This window comes from Lygodium microphyllum, chromosome 20, assembly GCF_053477565.2.
Source record: "Lygodium microphyllum isolate KBCC chromosome 20, Lygodium_microphyllum_v1.1.10, whole genome shotgun sequence".
In the NCBI taxonomy this organism is placed as follows: Eukaryota; Viridiplantae; Streptophyta; class Polypodiopsida; order Schizaeales; family Lygodiaceae; genus Lygodium; species Lygodium microphyllum.
Window position 1 is genome coordinate 16994016 of NC_141154.1, and position 24135 is coordinate 17018150.

Below are 24135 nucleotides of genomic sequence, written 5' to 3' on the forward strand. Positions count from 1 at the left end.
CCCAGGCTCTGAGAGGGGGTGTTAGAGATCACAGCCAGGCAGGAGGCAGAGTGCAGTCGGACTGCCACGTGGGAGTCCGACCTGTACAGTCAGTCGGCTGCATTTAATGCAGCCGACTGGGTATTTCTGGCGCCCTATTTTCTGGCAGTTTCTGGCTATAAATAGCCGACATTCCCAGCAGTCTCCAACACTTCTCTGCTAGCAGATTACAGACCGGTGACACGCGCAGATTCCGTCTCTATTCGCAGATTTCAGACAGGAGACAGTGCAGACTGCAGCGGACTTCGAGGTGAACAGCAGGTTGCATCGTCGAGGTGGAGACAGGCAGTCCAGCACACTGCGCCCGTGTATATATCTGCATATCTTTGTATTCAGCACACTTTATACAGCAGATCTTCATCTTTCACTGTCTCTTTCTCTCTCTTCTCTCTCTGCGTTATCTCTCTCTCAGTCCTACGCTTCCGCACCGCTGCACTCTGACAGATACATGCCAACATCTCCCTCAGATTGTTCCCACGAGCTATTGGCTGCTAGACAGCTCTCTCCTTGATCATTTGTACATTTCCATTCATTATTTAGTTATGTTTATGTTTGCTTTTTTGTATTTTTGCACTTCTGCGATTTTATGCATTTTCAAATTTGCATTTTTGTATTAGTGTTTGAGTTCAGTGTGTTTCAGTAGTGGTTATACACACTGTGTTTTCTTTTGCAAAACCTAGCATATCTCCACAATGGGAGCTTCAACGTTAGTTCCTTCACAGTCTTGTTTCCATGGCCCATTTTTCACCTTGTAGGATGGTAAACTGTGGTGATGTCACACTCCTTGTTTATGGCTTCTTTCCCCCATCCTCTTAGACCTCCCTATGAGGCCTTGTATATAGGCGATATGATTTGATTTGCACCCAACTCTAGCTAGATTGTTGAGCATTTGTACTTCATTGTATTTTCTTCTTAAGTAATATAATTAGCCACACCTTTTTTTGTCCAAAACAAAATCAAATATTGGAGCCATTTTGCTGTCCATAGTTCCACTAGTGATGTGGATTACAATATAGTTAAATCATCACAAAGATCAGTTTTTCCTACATCTTTCTAGCTGCTGTGGGTGTGAGGATGGTGGAGCTGCTGCTAAAGGTAAGCTTTGATAAATAGTACTTTTGCCGTCTTGGTTCTCCCCATGTAAAGGGCGCATGTGAACTTTGGCAGAAAATGCAGTTCCTTTGAATTTGAAAATGTCCTCCTTTATATCACAGACTTGTTGCCTAAAATTGGTTTGTCCATTGAAATACAGATCGGGCTGCTCCTCATGGCTGCCCACCAAAATGTAAATCCGGCTGATTCTCCAATGCCGAAAATGCAGCAGCATAGTATCAATGTGAGCAGCAAGAAGTTGTCTAGGGGATGTGTGCTGAGACACACATTTGCAGACCATATTGGATGGCAGAAAGTAGTGACACTACTGAAAATTACTACTAAAACACTGATCTAGCTGAGGCATGGCAGGAACTAGTGTTGACTAGAGCAAACACAAGTGTCAACATGAAATATGCTGTCAAATATTGCATGTGTTGAGCTAAAAATACGTTAGCCTAACTTAAACAGCCCCTATACACGCTTAATTAATGAAGAAACCTTATTATTCTAAAACAAAATGTGATCCTAGAGAGTTACTGTGTCCCACATGCAAAACCCTACTATGGGTGCCCCAAACTTTCTATAAATAGGCAGGCAGCCCACCACTCTCTCTCAATCTTGTTATTGTAGGTTTTAGGAGCTGTATCTCTGCTGCCCATACCTAGTTTGTGGAGGACATCGCAGTTAGAGCTTCCCACATTTGCTACGACCTGGTGCCTGATTTCAGCTTCCATCTCTTTCATCCATTGCTGGTAGCTGCATTTGGAGGATCTATTGTTGTCGACGACTACTCTACATTGGCGTTTTGCTGCTTTCATTTGTTGCTCAACAGAAAACACCCTTTTGGAGGCGGTGTTTATAGTTTGAAGTTGCCATCTTGACATTCCCTCTTCTCCCCAGGCTGTGTTTATTGTTTGTGGTTGCCGCCTTGAATTTCTCTCTTCTCTCTTTGATGTATTTAGATCCTATAGCTATTGCCCGGATTTCTCTCTCCTTAGGTACCTGCATTTTTAGTCTCTCTCTCCTCATTGCTTGTCTGCATCAGATCCAGCCTTCGTAGCTGCATTTACTGTTGTTTGACACATGGAGGTTGCCCTATTGCATTTCGGGATCTATTCGGAGTACAATACACTCTCCAACTCATAACCTCTACCTTGATCCCAGAGATACGAGAGTTCGAGGTTTAGTATTCACTGCATAGTGTGTTTGCTGCATGAGCATTGTATATTTTGTAGTCATTTACTTCATTATTTATTGTGTTCACTGTCTCATGAGTTACCCTAACCCTTACTGTGTTCTGTGTTTATTAGTGTGTGCTTTGTCATATGATTGGTTTTGTGTTTTCTGCGTTTAGAGCATTTTTTCACAGCATGGAGGGTAAAATGCAGCAGCACTAGTAAATAGAATGCAAGTGGAAGAAGGAATGGAGATATGGAGGATTGAAGTGTTGGAATTGTAAATGTGGAGGGATGAAGCCTTGGAATTATGACATGGCAGCATTGAGCACATGCAATGTGCACATGGTATGATGATGTTGAGAGAATTGTTACATGGCAACATGGTGCTTAGACCAAAAGTGGCTAGACTAGTGTATTATAAACCCTAAGCATGACTAAAAACTGTCTAGCCATAGCACAACTGGTAGCTGGCCACTATACACACTGACCATAAACGGACTATAACCATTAGAGCTCCATGACATTGTTCAATGACTTAGTGATAGGGTACAACTAGGAGATGAATCATGACACGGGCAAATATTGCTAGCATATTAAAGGGGATTTTCTCTATTACAGTTGTAGAGGCTCCTATCGACCAAGTGATAGGATTCACAAGTAGGAGATGACACAAGGGCATGTATTGCTAAACATATTGAAGGGTAGTAAAGGGCACCTTGCTCAATCACAGTTGCATGGGTCCGCTATTTCTCTACCACTCTTCCTAGTACATTGCCCATCCTTGGGAAGAAGGAAGCGAAATACTCCTTGACGAGTCCAGGAAGGTGGTGGGGACTGCAATATTGTCTGCAATGTAAGAAAAATCCTTATTTTGTCTCCACCTATTGATAGAAGCTAATGTGGTGTAAATTTCCGAGAAGCTTCTCTTAAACATCTTATTAGCCTACTCAAAGTTGTCAAATTGCACTTTGGAGCAGGTATTTGACAATACTCTAGCCGAGCATCTTGCTTCGATAGTGCGGCTTGGGAGGTAGGGGATCTCTATCTACCTTGCAAGTCATTGAATATGCCTCTAAGGAGACATTGTATTTCTAAGGAGGAAATATGACTTCGCAAAACACATCACAAATTGGTACACATCAATTGTGGTATGGTGGTGGAATGTGTTAGAAGAGCAAAACACGCAGTAGAATAATGAAAGACACAAGATCGATGAAAGAGACAATGTGCAAGATGTAATCGGGAATAGGAATCCAGTATGACAAGAGTACAATGGTTGAGTGCCAGCTCACACACTCCATAAGCTCCCACTCTTCACACTAAGGACCTGCAAGTACAAGTGTGATAAGACTGTGGCCACACTCCCTTCTTTCATAGAAAAAAATAAAGGACTTGTCCTACAAAATAGGTTGGCCAATTACCAAATAAAGAATAAAGAGAGTGCCCATAAATAAGACCTTGGGTGCCCATAAATTGGTGATATGACCACTTCTAACACCCTCTCTCAGAGCATAGGTGAAAAAGCAATGAACACGAACACCCAAGATGCACCATGGATACTCTAGCACCGTGCAGTTCGCCAGATGCACCTCGGTAATAAGAAAACACCTTGAAGATGAAGTCCAAATGCCATAAACCGTTTTAGAAAGCAAAATAGTTAAGCTAGGCACCTTGTACCTCCTATAGCGACACAAGCTCCATTGATAGCTTGCGGTGACACCAAGATTTCTCCACTAGAGCATCAACATGCCCTTTGGGTCCCCTTATGCAAGACCACATGAACACATCATGGCACTCGTCCTAGTAAGAAATTGGTGCTGGACACAGCAGTCCAAGGTTTGGATGGCCAAAAGATGTGAACTTGACGACACATATCGAATCCATCATTAAGGAAAGAGTATGAACATGCCCTCTCTCCACCCTCACACTTGTCCCCTCTCGCTAGGAGCGTGTAGTATCACTAGAGCTGAGAAGAATTGTCCACTCAAGCCATTGGTAGGCCACGAGCAACCAAGTTGATGTAGACATGTAGTGGTCTCATGCTTCGCCAAGCATGACCATGATATTCACCACATGAAGTAGCAAGATGTCTTTCATATCTTCGTGCTCTTCAAATATGATACTATGGTACACCATTTCATCTATTCACCTTCATATGCATGATCGCCATTGTGCCGTATCGTGATAGAAGTTGAGATGCCTCTTAAGACTGGAGTAATCGAACATGCTCATTGAAAATCATTGTTTAGCATCACAACACTGAACCACAACTTCATGGTATATGTTAGACAAATGAATCTTGCAATCACAAGGGTACCGGCATGATCATAATGAAGTGGAATGAGAATGGAAAAGTACTTGCACATTACCTCGGTTAGGAGAGTAGCAGTGGGAGTGTGAATAGACTGCAAAAGATCTCAAAAATATGGGACAAATGTAATATCAAAATAAATCACAAGGGCTTAAAATGTAAGCCATTGCAAAATCGACTCCATGTGGACAAAGGCTTAAAGGGTGAGATCACACATGCTAGTCAAAGTGCAAATAATAAGTGCCAACTATTAGTTCTCAATGTTGAACAAACCGACCACTGTTCCACAACGTAGATGTACATCGAGCAACAATAGATGAGGATGGCATCATACGAATAATAGTGAATCGAACATGCATCAACAAGTCACAGTCATGATATCGTGCCCAAATAGCAATGCCAAAATGAGTGGATGTCAAATTATGGGCAAAATGAACAACAATGTACCATCGAAAGGGCAGATCAAAGCGTGCAACTGTTCTAGAAACAGACGGAACAACACTAAGCAATGAATGCAGCGAGCATAGGGTCGCTGGTCACTAGCCTAATGCCATTAATATCACACAAAACTCTAGCACACCATCGTGAAAAGTTAGAATGCAGCCATGTTAAGGAGATGTCATAGCAGTCAACGTAGAGGGCGGAGGAACCAAATACAAAGTACACCAGTGTCAACAACAACAATGAAATGACGAGCAACTGTTGTTGCGAGTAAGTGATACGTGAGACAATGCTAGGAAGTGTTAGTGCGAGGGTGATGATAGTCAATGGAGGATTGAGTCCACTCCACAAAGCAGGTTCACTTCGTGGATCACCCCAACGATAGTCGCAAATGCAGCAAACATCGCACTAGGTAAGATAAATCATAACAACAACACACGCGGGGGCAACTAGACGACACAATCAATGCCACGTAGACATGTCAGCTAGATGCGATGTCAAACACAAATGTAACCACCACAATGATTCAATGCAAGGCAGTGGATATGATGAGTCACCATAGCAAAAACACAAGACTACAACCACTTGTCTAAACAACATCAGCAAGCACGAGCAATATCAATCAACAAACCATAAAGCTCAGACACCATATTAGAAGAGCAAAATGTGCAGTAGAATAATGAAAGACAGAAGATCAGTGAAAGATACAATGTGCAAGATGTAATTGGGAATAGGAATCCACTATGATAAGAGTAATGGTTGAGTGCCAACTCACACACTCCACAAGCTCCCTCTCTCCAGAGCAAGAACCTGCAAGTGTGATAATGGATAGTGGCCACACTCCCTCCTTTTATAGACATAAATAAAGGACTTGTCCTACCACAAAATAGGTTGGCCAATTACCAAATAAAGAATAAATAGAGTGCCCATAAATAAGACCTTGGGCGCTCATAAACCTGTGATATGCCCACTTCTAACAGTATGTTGGAGTTTCTAATTGTGTGATGGGAACTTGGTACCTCCCAAGTGGAGGGTTCTTGGCTGAAGGAGAGGCAGTTGATGACTTGCTTGATAAGGGGCCAACATCCATGGCACAGTTGGGATCTATGGAGGGGCTTGAGCTAGGAGGAGCAAACTGTGAGAGTCAGCAAGAGAAAGAAAGGAGTACCTTTAAGCTTGGGTAGGTGTGATGCAGAAGACAACAATTTTTAATTGAGAAACTGGCCACATGATGGCACTCTTTGAGGCAAAGTGCTAGAAATACTCAAATTTAATGCATGATGTGACCAGCAGCTTAAGCAGATGGTAAGAGAAATAGGAAGACAGCAATGCATGTAAGGAAGAGAAAAACAGACATTGAGTAGACTGTGAGAGTAGAGAAATAAAAATAAAGCATCTCAAAAGAAAATATAAAGTATGAACACTTGTGGGTTACTTAAATAATACCATTATTTTGCTGTTATTTTTTAATTTGGTGTTGAGCATATTTTCCAGTGAGACTCTGGTTACCATCCCTTTCTTGTGGTTCATTCTGGTTTGAGCACAAGGCTCCAGATATTCATGCAATGGATGAAAAATATGGCAATATGGAAGAGTACAACAGTCGTGAGATTAAGTCCTTATTTTGGCTTCAGCACGATGCTGAACTATGACATTGGACAACTCTAAGTTAGTAGCTGACTACCTTCAAAGTATGATCTTGTGGTTAGCATTTTGCTTGAATGAAAATTAGTGCATCTGTGAAATAAGTTGATTCTATAATTTTCCTTGAAGGTAAGGCAAGTCTATCAAGGCTAAACTTAGGCTGCATTTTGCTTTTGGATTGCTTCTCTTCACTAGTCCCAATAATCTCCTCTGTGCATTTTGAAGTGTTTTTCTTTTGAAGTAACGGTTGTACAACACTGCTGCAGTGGACAATTACTAGAGGCTACCCACTATCTTCAGTCATTAGTTGAAAAGGACAGTTCTCATCCAGGGGCTCTTGTAAACTATGGTACTCTTCTCTTATATCAATATGGGTCAATTGTCGCAGGTAATTTGACTTGCAATATCAGATACAAGGTTGTCTTAGTTCACATTTCTTGGCTTGTACTACACAGTACAATTTTGGCTTGTGCATTTTGATTTTCTTAACAACTGAACTTGTATCTAATTCGAGGCTCTTGTTCTCTCTTTTTATTCATTGAGAAATATTTATCTGCTAAAAATATATGATGACCCAACCAGTCTAGGTGTTGCCACACTAGATCTCTGCAGTTCTGAGATGCAACCAGCCTTCCCTTCAGATTGTGCAGGAGGAGATGACTGACAGCCAGGTGCAGGAGTGATTGGGTGTGGAGCAAAGATGCCCAAAGAGAGAGTCAAAGGCAAAAGATGTGTAAGAAGTCCTTGATATTGAGGCCAGGTGTTGATGTAGGATTGTGAAAACTGATGTCGTGAATGCTGTAGCAGCATAACACAGATCTGATGCTGATGTCTGAAAGTCCAAATCGGCAGCACAGATGAAAGCACTGCAGCTGACTGCCATGTGGCAACCCTAATTGGGTGAAAGATAGATGATCATGGTTGTGAAGGGGTCTGCCTTCTATGGCCTGCGAAGGCAATTAGGTTGGCCCGTTTGACCTACTATATTATGAACATTCGCTAGTTGGCTAGGATCTTAGCATAGTTGGATATTCATTTGGTAGTCCCATATGCCATATGATTCTCCTTCACTCCATATGTAATGTCCGAAAGTCCAAATCGGCAGCACAGATGAAAGCACAGTAGCTGACTGCCATGTGGCAACCCTAATTGGGTGAAAGATAGATGATCATGGTTGTGAAGGGGTCTCCCTTCTATGGCCTGCGAAGGCAGTTAGGTTGGCCCGTTCGACCTACTATATTATGAACATTCGCTAGTTGGCTAGGATCTTAGCATGGTTGGATATTCATTTGGTAGTCCCATATGCCATATGATTCTCCTTAACTCCATATGTAGCAAAACAAGTTGCCTTGTACTCTGCTTTGGTAGAAGACAATAGCATTGTTGGTTGCTTCATACTAATCCAAGAGAGATTCTTGAATCTAAAAATAAACAATAACCAACAATTGACTTCGTAGAATCATTGTCTCTTGCCTTGTTTGAGTCACAGTTTTCCACAAGAGAAGTTTTAGAATTATATATGATAGCATAGTTGAGAGTTCCTTTTAAGTATCTGAGCATTCGGATCTTAGATTTTCAATGACTTTGACGGGGTTTGTTTGAAAATTTGCTCAAAACACTAATAGCAAAGTTGATATCTGGCTTGGTGTTACACAAATAGACAAGACTATCGATCAATCTCCTAGACCTCCCAATGTTTGCTAGTGCTAATATGTGCTCAATGATAACTTCACATTGGCTTCCATAGATGTAGCTATCTTCTTGTAATCGGCCATGCCAAATGTTTTTTATATCTCCCATGCATATGTCTTGGAAGATGAGGATTTTTCCTAGCTCATGCTAGACTCTAATCCCCAAACAATGGTGGAGCAAGCCCGAGTTTGTCATTTTTCAAACTCAAAATTCAAAGCCTTGCTTGTTTGATGGATCATATCTTCACAAATATGTGTAATCAGAAGGTTTTTTTACATAAAGGACAATCAATAGAAACTTTTCACTATCCTTGTAAACATTAAAGTTAGCGTTTGAGACATATATTTTAATGTTTAAGCTTAAAAAGAACTTATCATTCTACTAATATCATTCTCTAGGGACTTGTTTTAACCATATAATACATTTTTCAGCTTACAAATTTTGTTATTAGAATAGGAGAACCAATGGTTGAGCCATGTACACCTCCTACTTTCCGTCACTACTCAAGAACACAGTTTAACATCGGTTCCGTAAATTAACCACTTATTGTGAGCGGCCACTGTAAGTACTATGTAAATAGTGGTCATTTTGGTGGTTGGAGCAAATGATTCTTGAAAAACAAACACTTTGATCTATGAGAATTTGAGTGCAACCAATTTATCTTTGCACTTTCCTAATCTTCCATTAGCCTTGTACTTTACCCCTAGACCCACTTGGTGCTAATAACCTTCTTGTTGGTCGGCGAATCCACTAGCTCCCAAGTGTAAGTGTTATGCTCGACTTGCATAGCAGCTCTCCATGTTGGATTTATAAGTACTTCTTCCAAGCTAGGTATCTTCTTTACTAATCTCAACATCAATATGACCTTGACTATGTGAGCAAAAGCTTTTCTTTGTTTCTCTATTGTTCAAGATCTTCGTCGTCCATTTGTCTTTTTCTCAACTGATATAGGCATAAGATTATTTTGATGATAGAGCTCCTTTATTCATCGTAGCAATGGATTTTCCGATGGTATGATTTCAAGTTGGTGAACTTTCTCCTCTTTATTTGAAGACAATGCTTTCTCCTCCTAAAGAATAGGGATAGCTTTAGGAATAGGTTTATAGTGACTTTTTCTACGCTTGATGATAATGTGGAAGAACTTGCATTTTCATCCACTGTATATAGTTGCTCCTTAGAATACCACATCACGGCTCGCCACGATTTTCTTTGTCTCTTGATAATACAATTTGTAAGCCTTTTGCTTATCACTATAATCCAAGAAGATACATTTGGTACTTTTTGGTTTTAACTTGTTGTGCTTATCCTTTACAATATGTGCATAACATTCAAATCCAAAAGTTCTAAAGTGTGAGATAGATGGTTTTTAACTAGTGTAGGCTTTATGTGGTATTTTTGCCTCGAGAGCCTTTGTGTAACTTCGATTGAGAATGTAAATTGTAATATTAATAACTTTAGCCCAAAATTGGTTTGATAATGTCTTGTCCTTAAGCATGTATCGTGCCATTTTAACAATTGTCCGATTTTGAGGCTTAACAATGGCATTTTGCTAAGGTTTATGAGGCATTGTCAATTGACACTTGATTCCTTTGCTCTTATAAAAGTCTTTGAACTCACCACCACCATTTGTTCTAAATTTCTTTACACTTTTCCTTGTTTCATTCTTAAGTTTTAGCCATTCTTTAAAGTTACTGAAAGCTTGAGCTCTATTACAAAGGAAATACACCCATATTTTCCTATTGTAGTTGTTGGTAATTGTAACTAGCCTTCCTCCTCGGATAGGGTGGTAAATAACCTGATTAAGCACTATTTACAGCAATTAACAAATTCACAAAACTGAAATGCACACTTTACCATATAATCTTGGACATTGGACACCCTGTTGGCCCCAAAACTGGTGCCTCTTTTTAATTGAAAAAGAAGTTGATGTACAATGGGATTCTCCCAATCCCTATTGGTATTCTAACTCCCCTTGCTATCCAAAATGACCATCAAGTCTTCAATCTGATTTACCCCTTGATTCGGGCATATGCTAAAAATTACCAACCAATGATAACATAACATAAGAGCCACAAAGAATCTCAAAAACATTGCAAGATTATTTTGTGACATGTCTATTTCTCATGAGCTCAACTCATTGGCAAAACGAAGCCATAGCATAGCATAACCAAGCATAAACCGTGGCTAAAACATCAATGGCATCATAACATATGCTGTTGTCCATGGAACCAGATGTAAACCATTGAAAACTGAGAATAATTTGATCACTTGTTGATCTGAGAATTGATCACAAACTGCTGCAAATGTGATCCCAAATTGATCACAAACTCATTGCAAAAACTGGCCAGCAATCATTGCAAAAACTGATTCCAAAAGTGACCATAAACGGTTCTCAAACTGATTAAAAACTGAGCTGAAACTGATTAGAATTTTTCTCAAAATTGAGGCAAAATTGTTGGGTGTAAAGGCCCTTCGCTATACTTCCCGTGTATATATTTTACTTGTACATGTGAGTGCACTCTTGCGGGTGTAAATGTACCGTACCCTAAAATATAAATACATTCTTTCATTCTTTGTGTGTGCCACACTGGTACACACCCAACTCAAGTCTCTACTCTCTCTGCACTCTCTATTGCTGAACACACTCCATTCTCGCTACGCATACCACTTAGGCATTTTTCGCTTTCCTTCAAACTGGTATCAGAGCTTCGGCTAAGGTGTGCGCGCTTCTCGGAGCCTGTGCGAGGCATTGCCAGCGCTTCGCTCGTGAGAAATCAGCAAGTCCTCATCTCTGCTGGTCAGGCGAGAGCACGCGCGAAACAGGAGACAGTGATGCAGGGTCGTTTTTGCTTAGTCTGTAACCAGACAGGTCAGGCGCAGCCATTCCAGGTCAGCATAGGTCAGGTCGTCAGCTTTCCTGGTCACGTTTCTGTTCAGGACAGTCAGGTGAGAGTGTTCAGGTCACGTTTTACTCAGGCGACAGCTGGACAGACAGTCGCCAGGTCAGAAACAGGTCAGCGTGGACAGGCGACAGCCAAATCTGCTCAGCGACAGTCAGGCGACAGCTGACGTGGTCAGCATGGACAGGCGGCAGTTCGTTTCTGATCAGCGTGATCAGTCGACAGGTCACGACAGTCATTTTTTGTAATTTTTGTGACTTGTCACATTAAAACAGGCCCTGGTTCGCGCGCGCAAGCACAGTTCTCACAGTTGTGCAGATTTGAGCCAGAAAATTTGGGGCTTTTCCAGATTTAGTGCTGTTCTTGCATAATACAGACATCTACGTCAAAATTGCAGACATTGTGCGCGTATAAATTGGGGATTTCGCCAAATTTGGTGAAATTTTGCTCGTTTGAGTAAAATTTCTCAACATTGGACCCATAAAATTTGGGCCTTTTGCTGTATTGGTGAAATTTTGCTCAGCTAAGTCAGATTGGTTGACATTCGTGCACACTTGGACCCGGAAAATTTGGGGCTTTTCACATTATGTATTAATTTGGGAACATGTATTAATGCAATTGGGGCAGATTTATTTAAATTGGGTCGTTTTTGCAAAATTTAAAATTGAGGAACATGTATTAATGCAATTGGGGCAGATTTATTGTAGAAAATTTGGGGCTTTTCACATTAGTGATGTATTTTGAGCCGATTTGTGCTTTGACAGTGGAATTACAGCAGATTCACTGCTAAGTGGGAGAAATTTGGACTTGGGATGTATCAAATGTTATGAAAAGTCAGCTTCTCTTGGTACATGTATTGCTGAATGCTCATTGTGCAGTGAAACAGTGGCACATACAGCACTCGGGTTATTGCATTTGGGCATTACGGTGATGTATTATTGAAGTGAGAGCTGTCTTGTATGCACATGTATCAGATTTGCTTTGTGTATATGCTGTAATCAGCCCTTTGGACTGCAATTACAGCAAAATATCTGCTTCTTGGGCACACTTTGAAGTGCAAGTTTGTGTATTTGCTGCTATATACAGCAACCTTGCTATTGGCTGATTGCATTCAGCATTCTATTGCAGAAATTTATTGCTGAAAAATGGCTGGAAGTGCATCCACTGCTGACACAAAGAATCTTTTTGAGATTCGCAAATTTGATGGCAATGGCTTTGATCTTTGGAAAGATCGTATGCAGGGTATCCTTTTTCTGAAGGATTGTGAAGATGCTTTGGCAGAACAAAAACGTGCTGCTTTGTCAGATGAAGATTGGGCTAAAATGAATAAAAAGGCCATTACTTACATCAAAATGGCAGTTACTGATGATATCTTGGTTGATATCAAGGGACTCAACAGTGCATACGCAGTTTGGGAGAAACTCAAGGCTACGTATGAGAATACTACTCCTGTTAATCAGGTCCATCTCATGCGAAAGTTAGTCAACTTAAAGCTTGATGAGTCTAAGCCCACCTCAGAGCATTTGGCTGCATTTACAGGTATTTTGAGTCAGTTACAGGATGTAGGCTTGCCGGCTTTTGATCCTAAGCTAAAGGCTATCTTCTTGCTCATGACTTTGCCAGATTCATGGGAAGCATTGGTTGTGTCATTGAGCAACAACCCCAACTTGACATTTGATGGTGTACGTGGTTTTATCCTCAATGAGGAGATTAGACGCAAGTCTAGTGGGGAAAACAGTGGATCAGCCTATAATGTTAGAGGACGGACTGAAAAGAAGTCAAATGCTGCAAATAAGCATAAAAATCGCAGCAAAAGCAAAGAAAAACAGCAAGATGTCACTTGCTATCAGTGTGGACGCAAAGGGCATAAAAAGCCCGATTACAAGTACTATAAGAAGGAGCAAGAACGCAAGAAGCAGGCTAATGCAAAAGGCAAAAAGAATGAGAAGGATAGCAGCTCTACCCCTAAAGAAACAGAAAAGGCAAATATGGTATCTAGTGTTGTCATTGAGGAGATAGCAGATGATAAAGATGCTAATTTGCTGGTTGCATCTTCAGATCCACATGCTATGATAGTGGAAGACATGTATATCACTAAAAGGGATGTGATAGATACCTTGTTATCTGCTCATGATGGTTTGTCACAATCGTGGATTGTTGACAGTGGTGCCTCATTTTATGTAACTCCATCTCTGGAGTGTTTTTCTACTTATGCAGCAGGTAATCTTGGGAAAGTTTACCTAGGGAATAATCATGCATGTGACATTAAAGGAGTGGGCACCATACACCTGGCTCTTGAAAATGGCGAGGAATTGATTCTTCATGATGTTAGGTATGTACCTGGCATTAAGAAGAGCTTGCTTTCTGTTGGGCAGTTAGATAGCAGGGGTTACTATACTACCTTTGGCGGTGGAATTTGGAAAATACAGAAAGGATCTATGCTGGTCACTAGAGGTGGTAAAAAGGGAACTTTGTATTATCTTCATTGCAAGGCACATCCTCGAAAGTTTGTTGCAGTTGCAGAAGTACAGTCACACATGGAGCTATGGCATAAGCGTCTTGGACACATGAGCCAAAAGGGTTTAGATGCACTTTCTTCACTTGGAAGAGTTGATGTGAAAAACTCAAAGCTTGACTTTTGTGATGACTGTGTCTTTGGAAAACATGTAAAGAGTTCATACTCTCATGGAGCCTCTAGGAAGGCATGTATCTTGGATTTAGTCCATTCCGATGCATGTACCATGCTAATAAAAACTCATAGTGGTTTCCGTTATTTTGTGTCTTTTATTGATGACCACTCTAGAAAGCTATGGGTTTATTTGCTTAAGCAGAAAAGTGAGGCATTGGATGCCTTTAAAAGGTTTTATGCATTTGTTGGTACTCAAAAGGGCTTAAAACTAAAATGCATAAGAACAGATAATGGGGGAGAGTACGTGTCTAAACAATTTAATAGTTTTTGTGATGAAAATGGGATTAAACAAGAGCTTACAGCCCCTTATAATCCGTCATCTAATGGTGTGGCTGAGCGAATGAATCGCACTTTATGTGAGAAGATTCGGTGCATGCTGTCCACAGCTAATCTCTTGCAATTGTTTTGGGGGGAGGTACTTAAAACTGCGGTGCATATTTGCAACCGATCTCCACATCGTACACTTGATAGTGGCATCCCTGAAGAGGTTTGGTCTGGCAAACCTGCTTCATATGACCACTTAAGGGTCTTTGGCTGCGAATGCTATGTACATGTGCCTGTTGATAGCAAAACTAAACTTGACATGAAATCCCTCAGAGGCATTTTCATGGGTTATGGAGATGATGGTGAAATGGGTTATAGAGTTTGGGTTCCAAGCACGAAAAAGGTGCTACGCAGCCGAGATGTGGTAATTAATGAATCAAAGCTGCTGAAAAATGCCACATCTAGTGATGTAGACAAAAGGAAAGTGAAATTTCAGCATGATCAGCCACTTAAACAGCCATCAGCCACTGAAAATTCAGCTCCATCTGATGTTGGTTATGATAATTAGCGTGTCATTATTGAGCCAGATGCAAATGGGCAGCAAAGGGATGCTGAAAATCAGTTTGGGCAACAAAATCAGCATGCTGAACATCAATTACAGCAGCCTGAAAATTTATTACAGCAACCTGAAAATGCAGTTCAGCAGCCAAATAATGAGGTCATTGACATTCCTTTGGATGTAGATCCATTGCCTGATAACAAAGATCATTGGGTGAGAAGGTCTACACGTGTCAGGAGACCCATACAGAGGTTTAATCCCTCTTTGGACTGCATTTTACTCACAGATGAGGGTGAGCCTCTTACATATAAAGAGGCATTGTCATGTGAGTTAAAGAAAAAGTGGGAGCAAGCTATGCAGGAAGAAATGAAGTCATTGTATCAGAATGATACTTGGGATTTGGTTTCATTGCCCAAAGATAGGAAAGCTATTCCTAACAAGTGGGTCTACAAAATCAAATGTGTGGATGACAAACCCAAATACAAAGCCAAGCTTGTGGCTAAGGGTTATACTCAGAAAGAGGGGATTGACTTTCAGGAAGTCTTTTCACCTGTTGTCAAAATGACGACTCTTCGGGTATTGTTTGCTATTGTTGCATCTATAGATCTTGAACTTGATCAGATGGATGTTAGAACTGCATTCCTGCATGGTGATTTAGAAGAAGAGCTGTATATGAAACAACCAGAGGGCTTTGTTATGCCAGGAAAGGAGCATTTGGTGTGCAAGCTTAAGAGAAGCTTGTATGGTTTAAAACAGGCTTCTAGACAGTGGTATAAGAAGTTTGATGCCTTCATGCTCTCACATGGGTTTAAAAGAAGCAATGCATATCACTGCTTATACACAAAGAAGGCTGATGATGGAAGCCTTATTATCCTTGTGCTTTATGTGGATGATATGCTTATTGTTGGTAAGCATAAGAGCCAGGTTAATGCATTGAAAAGACAACTGAATTCAGCCTTTTCCATGAAGGACTTGGGTGCAGCTGAACATATTTTGGGCATGCGTGTGACGAGAGATAGAGAGCAGAAGCTCTTATTTCTCTCACAAGAAAAGTACATCAACAAAATACTTGATCGTTTCTCTATGACAGATGCTAAGTCACTTGGTGTTCCATTACCACCATACCTTAAGCTTAGCAAAGCTGATTGCCCAAAAGATGACATGGCAGCCAACTCTATGAAGGGTGTTCCTTATGCTTCAGCTTGTGGATCACTCATGTATGCTATGGTTGCCACTAGACCTGACATTGCTCATGCAGTGGGAATTGTGAGCAGGTTTATGTCGAACCTTGGCAAAGCACATTGGGAGGTAGTGAAATGCATCTTTCGATACCTTAAGGGCACACAAAGAAAATATATTTGCTATGGAAAGGGTACATTAGATCTGCAGGGATATTGTGATGCAGACATGGCAGGTGACTTGGATACTCTCAAGTCTATTAGTGGGTATATATTTACCTTGACTGATGGGGCAGTTTCTTGGTGCTCTAGATTGCAAAAGATAGTAGCACTTTCTACCACTGAGGCTGAATATATTTCAGCCACTGAAGCTTCGAAAGAAGCTGTTTGGCTTGGTTGCTTGGTTAAGGATTTTGGGCTGCCCACCAAAACACCTGCACTTGGATGTGATAGCCAGAGTGCTATATGTCTGGCTAGGAATGCCATGTTTCATGCACGTACTAAACATATTGATGTACGGTACCACTTTATCAGACAAGTTCTGGATGATGGTCTAGTCACACTGACTAAGATCAAAACACAAGATAACCCTGCAGATGCTCTCACAAAAAATCTTGCAAAGGCTCAGCATGAGCATTGCATTCGACTAGTGGGAGTTGGTTAAAGGTTTGCTTATGACCTTTAAGTGGGAGATTGTTGGGTGTTAAGGCTCTTCGCTACACTTCCCGTGTATATATTTTACTTGTACATGTGATCGCACTCTTGCGGGTGTAAATGTACCGTACCCTAGAACATAAATACATTATTTCATTCTTTGTGTGTGCCACACTGGTACACACCCAACTCAAGTCTCTACTCTCTTTGCACTCTCTACTGTTGAACACACTCCATTCTCGCTGCGCACACCACTTAGGCATTTTTCGCTTTCCTTCAAAAATTCATGCTAAATTGATTATAAGCTGATGCAAAAGTATAGTTTCAGTGCTCGGGTGAAACTGATACTCATCTGCATATATCTCACAGTGACTAGTATACTAAGTAGTGACCTCATGGCAAACATAGTGTCAGCGTAGTACCTTGGATGCATGTTGAACACATCCGAGATCCACTACATACGAGAACTATCCATAACTAAAGGAGTGAAAGTGCTACATCCCCCTTGAGCATCATGCAATACTTTGGACCCTTGCTCTGCTAAACTTGCTGGAGCCCGAACTAAAGTCGGCTCTAATTGAAAGGGATCTAGGTAAAGTTGCAATAATTGAGGATGGTTTGCCGAGTCATCCTCTTCCATCCATTTGGCATCCATTGGTGAATAATTCTGAAATTTCACCAAGTATCTCCTAGAAACTTTACCTTTAACTTTTTTTTTTCCCTTATGTGCCAAAATCTGTTGGGTACCAAAATCTCATCCAGCTTTTCAACCTCAGGCTGAATTTCGGTAGGCATATCCTTTGGCATATCACCATGAAAAGGCCTCGACAAAGTGACATGAAAGGCATTGTGTATCCGCCAATGTGGAGGTAATTTCAGTCGATATGCCACATTGCTAATCTTCTCCAACACTTGGAAGGACCCATAGTATCTCATACTCAACTTTGGATACAATTTTTCTATTCCTTTAATCTTTTTCAACCTTTTCTTTTCAAAATGCAGCAATACGTAATCACCCTTAGCAAACTACTGCAAAGCATGTCTGTGGCGATTAACTTCTCTTTTTTGCTTTTCTTGAGATCTTTGAAGTGCATATTTTATCTTTGCATAGGCTACATCCAAGTTTTCCACATAACGATCAGCCTCAAAGATCTTATCCTTAGTTTGTAGAATAGGTGGTACTTCTTTGCCACCCTTAACCACCTCAAATGGAGCTTTGCTTGTAGAACTACGCACTATGTTGTTGTAAGCAAACTCAACCAAGGGCAAATACTGTGCCCAGAGTGTCTTGTGGTCTGAAACATAGCACCTCAAAAGATCTAACATTGTGAAAATTGTTTCCTCAAACTGACCATCTGTCTATGGATGGAAGGATGATGAGAATTTCAGTGTGGTATCCATATTCTCAAACAACCCCTTTCAAAATAAATTGGTTATCCGGGGGTCTTGATCACTAATGATCGACTTTGGCATACCATGATACTTAAAGATATGCTGCAAAAACAATCGTGCCATATGATCAATCTTTATTTTCTTCCTCACTGGAATGAAATAGACTTGTTTGCTAAACTTGCAAATGATAGTCCATATCCCATCATTCCTTGTAGGTGTCTTAGGAAGCTAAAAAATAAAATCTATTGCAATGCTCTGCCAAGGCCTATCTAAAATAGGCAAGGGTTGCAACAAACCTGACATCTTTTGCCTATCATGCTTTACCTTCTGGCATACAATGCATGTCTTAACAAACTGTTCTACATCATGTCTCAAAGTTGGTCAATAAAAGAAATGCTCCAGTGCCTTGACCGTGGCATCAATATCTTTGTGTCCTTTATACGGAGGAGCATGACTTTTAGTGATAACTCTAGGCCTTAACTACTTTGTGACATAAAGTCGTCCAAGCATCATTAGAAATCCATCTCTTAGCTCAAAGTGTTCATGCCTTTGGCCATTGCAAAGCTGATCATAAACATTAGCAAATTTTGAATTAGCAACATATTGCTCTTTCATGGCATCCAACTCAGTGTGATAGACCATGTTGAGGACTGAAATTTGTGGCTTACGTGAAAGTGCATTAGCCACAACATTCTTTTTACCATCAATATGTACAATCTGAAAATGAAACATAGAGAGAAAATTTGCCCATCTCATATGCTTCTCTAACAACTTTGTCTGCATCAGAAAGTACCTCAAAGTTTGATGGTCTATCTATATTGTAAAATCAGCCCCCAACAAATAATGTTTCTGCGTAGACAGTGCATGGATTACAGCCAAGTGCTCTTTCTCATAGACCTGCAAATTCTTTTCTGCACCATGGAAAATTTGGCTCTCATAAGCCACAACTCGGCCGTCTTGCATAAGAACAGCCCTAATGCTGTTACCACATGCATCACATTGAACTATGAATGACTTTCTTAGATCGGGCAATACAAGCACAGGATTTGAAGTTTCTTTTTCTTCAACTTTTCAAATGCTGAAATTTCCACTGCTGTCTATCTAAATGACACATCCTTTTTTTGTAAGGCATGCAATGGAGAGATGCAATTTCAGCAAAACCGTGTACATACTTCCTATATAAGAACATAAACCCAAGAAGTTGCGGATCTCATGCACGTTCCTCAAAGGTGGCTGTGGTCGTATTGCCTCAATCTTTGCATGGTCCATGCGAATACCATCAGCCAATACTATATGCCCCTAAAAGTTGATTTCATGCAAGAAGAATTCACTTTTCTTGTCATTGATAACCAGTCTATGCTCACACAGTTCATTGAACACAATGTCCAAGTGTTTGCTATGTTCTGCCTTGTTCTTTGAGTAGAGAATTATGTCCTCCAAGAAAGTGCCCACAAATATTTTATGTGGCTTGAAGATGCGATTCATCATTCGATTATAAGTGGCAGGAGCATTCGTAATTCCAAAAGGCATAACAAGAAACTTATACAATCCAAAAGATGTCCTAAAAGCTGTCTTAGGCACGTCTTCCGGTCTAATGCATATTTAATGATACCCACTTTTGAAATCTATACAACTAAATATGGTTGCCCCTTGCGATCTAACCATAACACCATCGATCCGAGGAATCGGAAAGTGATTCTTTATTGTGATCTTGTTCAAAACATAATAATCAATGCACATACACCACGAACCATCATTTTTTTGCACCAAAAGCACTGAAGAACAAAAAGGATATGAGTTGCAATGGAGATGCAATTTCAGCAAACCTGCGTACATACTTTTTGTAGTAATAACATAAACCCAAGAAGTTGTGGATCTCATGCACATTCCTCAAAGGTGGCCATGATTGTATTGCCTCAACCTTTGCAGGATCCATGCGAATATCATTAGCCGATACAATATGCCCCAAAAAGTGGATTTCATGCAAGAAGAATTCACTTTTCTTGTCATTGATAACTAGCCTATGCTTACGCAGTTCATTGAACACAAAGTCCAAGTGTTTTCTATGCTCTGCCTCGTTCTTTGAATAGACAATTATATCATCAAGGAAAGTGCGCATCCTTTATGTGGCCTGAAGATACAATCCGTCATCCGATTATAAGTGGTAGGAGCATTCGTAAGTCTAAAAGGCATAACAAGAAACTCATACAATCCAAAAGATGTCCTAAAAGCTATCTTAGGCACGCCTTCTGGTCTAATGCGTATTTGATGATACCCACTTTTCAAATCTATACGGCTAGATATGGCTGTGCCTTGCAATCTAACCATAACGTCATCGATCCGAGGAATCAGAAAGTGATTCTTTATTGTGATCTTGCTCAGAGCACGATAATCAATGCATGTACACCATGAACCATCCTTTTTTTGCACCAAAAGCACTGGAGAACAGAAAGGAGATGAGCTGGGTTGAATTAGTCCTTTTTTTAACAGCTCATTTGCGTGACTCATAATCTCCTCCTATTGAGCTGCACTAACTTTGTAGGGTGGCTTATTTGGTGGGCTACTTGCATGGATAAGATTTACGCCACGATCTTCTGGCCTTTCAGGTGGTAGTTGCCCTGGAAGTGATTGAGAGAAGCAATCAGCATACATTTTCAGAAATGACATGCGATCCTTCTCTAACTTAGACATGTTCCCAACATTCTCACTATCATCTTTATCCTTAGTAAAACCAAGTACGCTGAAAGATGATTTTTCATTACTTTAGAAATGGCAGCTACAGATACAATAGGGGCACACTCACCTTTCAACTTTACATCAAGTGTGAGTACCTTTCCCTTATACTGAATAGTGATCTTTTTGCATGAGAATCAATCACTGCATGCATATGGTGACACCATTGCATACCAAGCTATACATCACAACTCTCAAGTGGAGCAATGAAAAACTCTTCGCTATCCGCATATCCTTGTATATACTACCAATGCTTTCCAATGAGCGGTGTGACGGACTCTGCACAGCCTCTACATGCAATTCCAACTTTCCCTATAGGTTCCATCTCATCCTTTCTGATACTTAGACGGGGGGCCATGTTAACAGAGATGAAGTTGACTCGTGCACCGTTATCAAAGAAAATCAGTGCATGCTGATCCCTAATTTTGCCCTATGCTTTGCACAACTCAATAGCATCATCATTGGACTGGTTACTAACAATATCGGGCACCAATCCCACTGATGTTTTGGGCTTCTTTACTTTAGAATCTCCTTGATTTTTTTATTTTCTAGCTTGCTATCTATCGAGATAGTTCCTTGCAATGTGACCCTCTTGTTCACAAATAAAACATTTATTTGCAGTCATCAATTCCCTACGTTGTGCCAATGTTTTCGAGCCTTGTTTTTGTTGTTTTGGCCTCTTTTCAGGCTGATTTTCAGATCTATCCCTTTTCTCAGCCTTAAACAACTTTTTATTTGGCTTCTCCCCACTCTCTAGGAAGCCCGAATCCTTCCCATGCAGTAAAGCATCGGCTGTAGCAGCAGTCTCTATGAGGTGAGATATGCTAGATATGGTGGATTTAATGCAAAAATCCTTGATTCGTTTGGGCAGCCCATAAACATATTTTTCCACTTGCTCGTGAAGGGGTATGGGGCGATTAGAAGTAATAGAGAGCAATGCATCCCAAAACTTCTTATTATATTGCTCCAAATTCTTACATTCCTTAGCATCCAGCTTATTCCAAGTTGTCATGATGTCCACCTCAAAGGTACTTGTCAACCAATTCGATGCAAACATTTGCTTGAATTGTACCCATGTTGACGGTGCTCTACCTTGCATCAAAAGAGTGGACCACCGCTGTAATGCATTCCCTTTCAAGAAAGTGGATGCTTTTCGAATCTTCGAGGACTACGTGAAGTTTTCCCCCTTGAATAGGCTGTATCAAATCGCTGAATGAAAGTCAAAGCTTTTAGCCTATCTTGTACAACCCTGAAGGACTCAAACTTCACTGCTTTTCCACCCTCATCATAGTCTTTTGCTACCTCTTTGGGTGTCAACTTGTCATACATTGGCTGCTGCAAAAAGGGTGCATTTGCTGAATTTACATCAAAACCAATGCCAAACGGAGCATTTGCATGACCAACATTCATTCCTTGAGCCCCATAAGCATTCAAGGATATAGATGCAATGCCAAATATGCTACTTTGTGCCCCAGGCATCAAGCCAATGCTGCCATACATAGGGTTTTGCATATTTTCAGCCATACCGGAATACATTGGGCCTTGCACACTATGCATTTTTTGCTGCATACCATAGGGATTTGTGCCATATATTCTTGTATGCGGTCCTTATCCAACCATAATATGAAAAATTATGCTTCCACCAAAATATCTTGGCTGCCCCATCATAGCATGCATGCCCGGTTGTCCAAAATCCATTGGATTGGCATTTCCGTGATGGCCTTGCATTTGCATTCCTTGCTCCGTAGGTACCAACTGTTCTATTTCATTAGCATCTTTGGGAGCTTCAAATGAAGAGTTTGGCATTATCTTCGATGCATCTTGCTGTCTCAAAGGTGTAGAAGACATTTTCTTCTTCTTGCCTTTGTTGTTCTTCTTTGGAGTATTCAAAATCCGGGTAAATTAAGGATCCTTTGCCAATTCAACAAAGAGATTTATTGCTATTCTCATCCGATTCTTGAAGTGGTCATAAAATTTCTCTTCACTTTGCTGGTCATCAGTCTCCTTATAACTTGAAGGCCATGCATCTTGCCCAACAACAACATTTTCACTTGTTGTCCATGGTTTGAGCCTTGTCCAAGGTCAGGCATTGCATTTTCTTTATTCCCGTGTGAATGTTCATACTGAGAGGCATCATCACTGCTTGAGTCCATCTCACTGTATGAAGACATATTGCTGTACTTTCTCAGCTGAGATTAAAAATTAGCACTAGCATAAAGCTTTGCCTTGCAATCAGGTGCTTCGAGCCCACCAAATCAAGGGATTGAGTGGTATCCCAGTAACGGAACCATGAAACTAGGCTTTCTCCTTGGATAGCGTGGTAAGTAACCTAATTAAGAAATATTTACATCAATTAACAAATTCACAAAACTGAAATGCATACTTTACCATATAATCTTGGACCAATTGGCCAAATGTTGTCCCAATTCACAATGGATGGCTTGGCATTTGAAATCCCTGTCAATTCCAAGAATTTTAGGTGTTGATTTTAGTATATGATACCTTCTCTTACTGGCACATATCCCAAGGTGGTTGGTAAACCCTAAATTCTACCTGCTGCTTGCTTCAGCCTGCATTTTATGCAGTCACTTGATTAGCGATGTTGTTGCCAGCCCCAGGAACGTGACTCCTTGCTATCTTGTGCCTGTTGAGGCCTCCAGATGGCTGTCTTTTGGAGCAAATTGCTGTTCTACGATTAAAAAATAGACCAACAGCTCTCTCTCTCTCTCTCTCTCTCTCTCTCTCTCTCTCTCTCTCTCAAGGTGTAAACTAATTGAATGATTGAGACCCAAACCCCAAAAAACGTTTTCTTTGTTTTTATGGGCATTTTTGCTAAGTAATAGCCTTTTAAACCCATTTTTCAACATTATTTAGTAATTTAATTAAATTTTAAAATTAAATAATATGGAGAATTAATTTTAGCCCTTCTCACCTTGCCCAAAATTGAATGTGCCCAGTCATTATTAAATTGGCTAGGCCATTTGCAAGTTGGAGTGGTCTCCAACCTTTGTTGATACTTAGATTGGCATTAATTAATTTATTAATGCTAGCCCCTAGTATCATCAAATCACTTATTGGCCGAATAACTGTCCTAGGGTCAAAACTAACACCAATTGATTCCCAAAGTTCAATTGGCATAACTTATCACAACTTTTGGCTTTGATACTCACTATATCCTTGGGATCCTTGGCTTGTTACCATGAAATAGTTGCTATGTGCATCACATGTGCTTAAACAGCCTTGCACATTTAATTAATAACTTAATTAAATGTTATTGGCAATATTAAAGCATCTCAAAATTTCATGTTTGTGTGACAACAATCAACATGAAATAAGAAGATTTTCCCAAGGCTTGTGTAAGTATCT

At 40.5% G+C, this 24135-nt stretch overlaps 1 protein-coding gene across 3 annotated transcripts in view; it reads left to right on the forward strand.

Annotated features, from left to right (window-relative positions):
* Positions 1-24135, forward strand: part of LOC148018704 (tetratricopeptide repeat (TPR)-containing protein) — a 109409-nt gene that overhangs the window by 44928 nt on the left and 40346 nt on the right. For 2 of the 3 annotated variants that reach the window (XM_087660980.1, XM_087660979.1), the window contains exon 8: positions 6975-7096. In XM_087660980.1, coding sequence (XP_087517106.1) covers positions 6975-7096 — 122 coding nt within the window. The remainder of the gene's footprint in view (positions 1-6974; positions 7097-24135) is intronic. The other variant, XM_087660981.1, reaches the window with a different exon arrangement.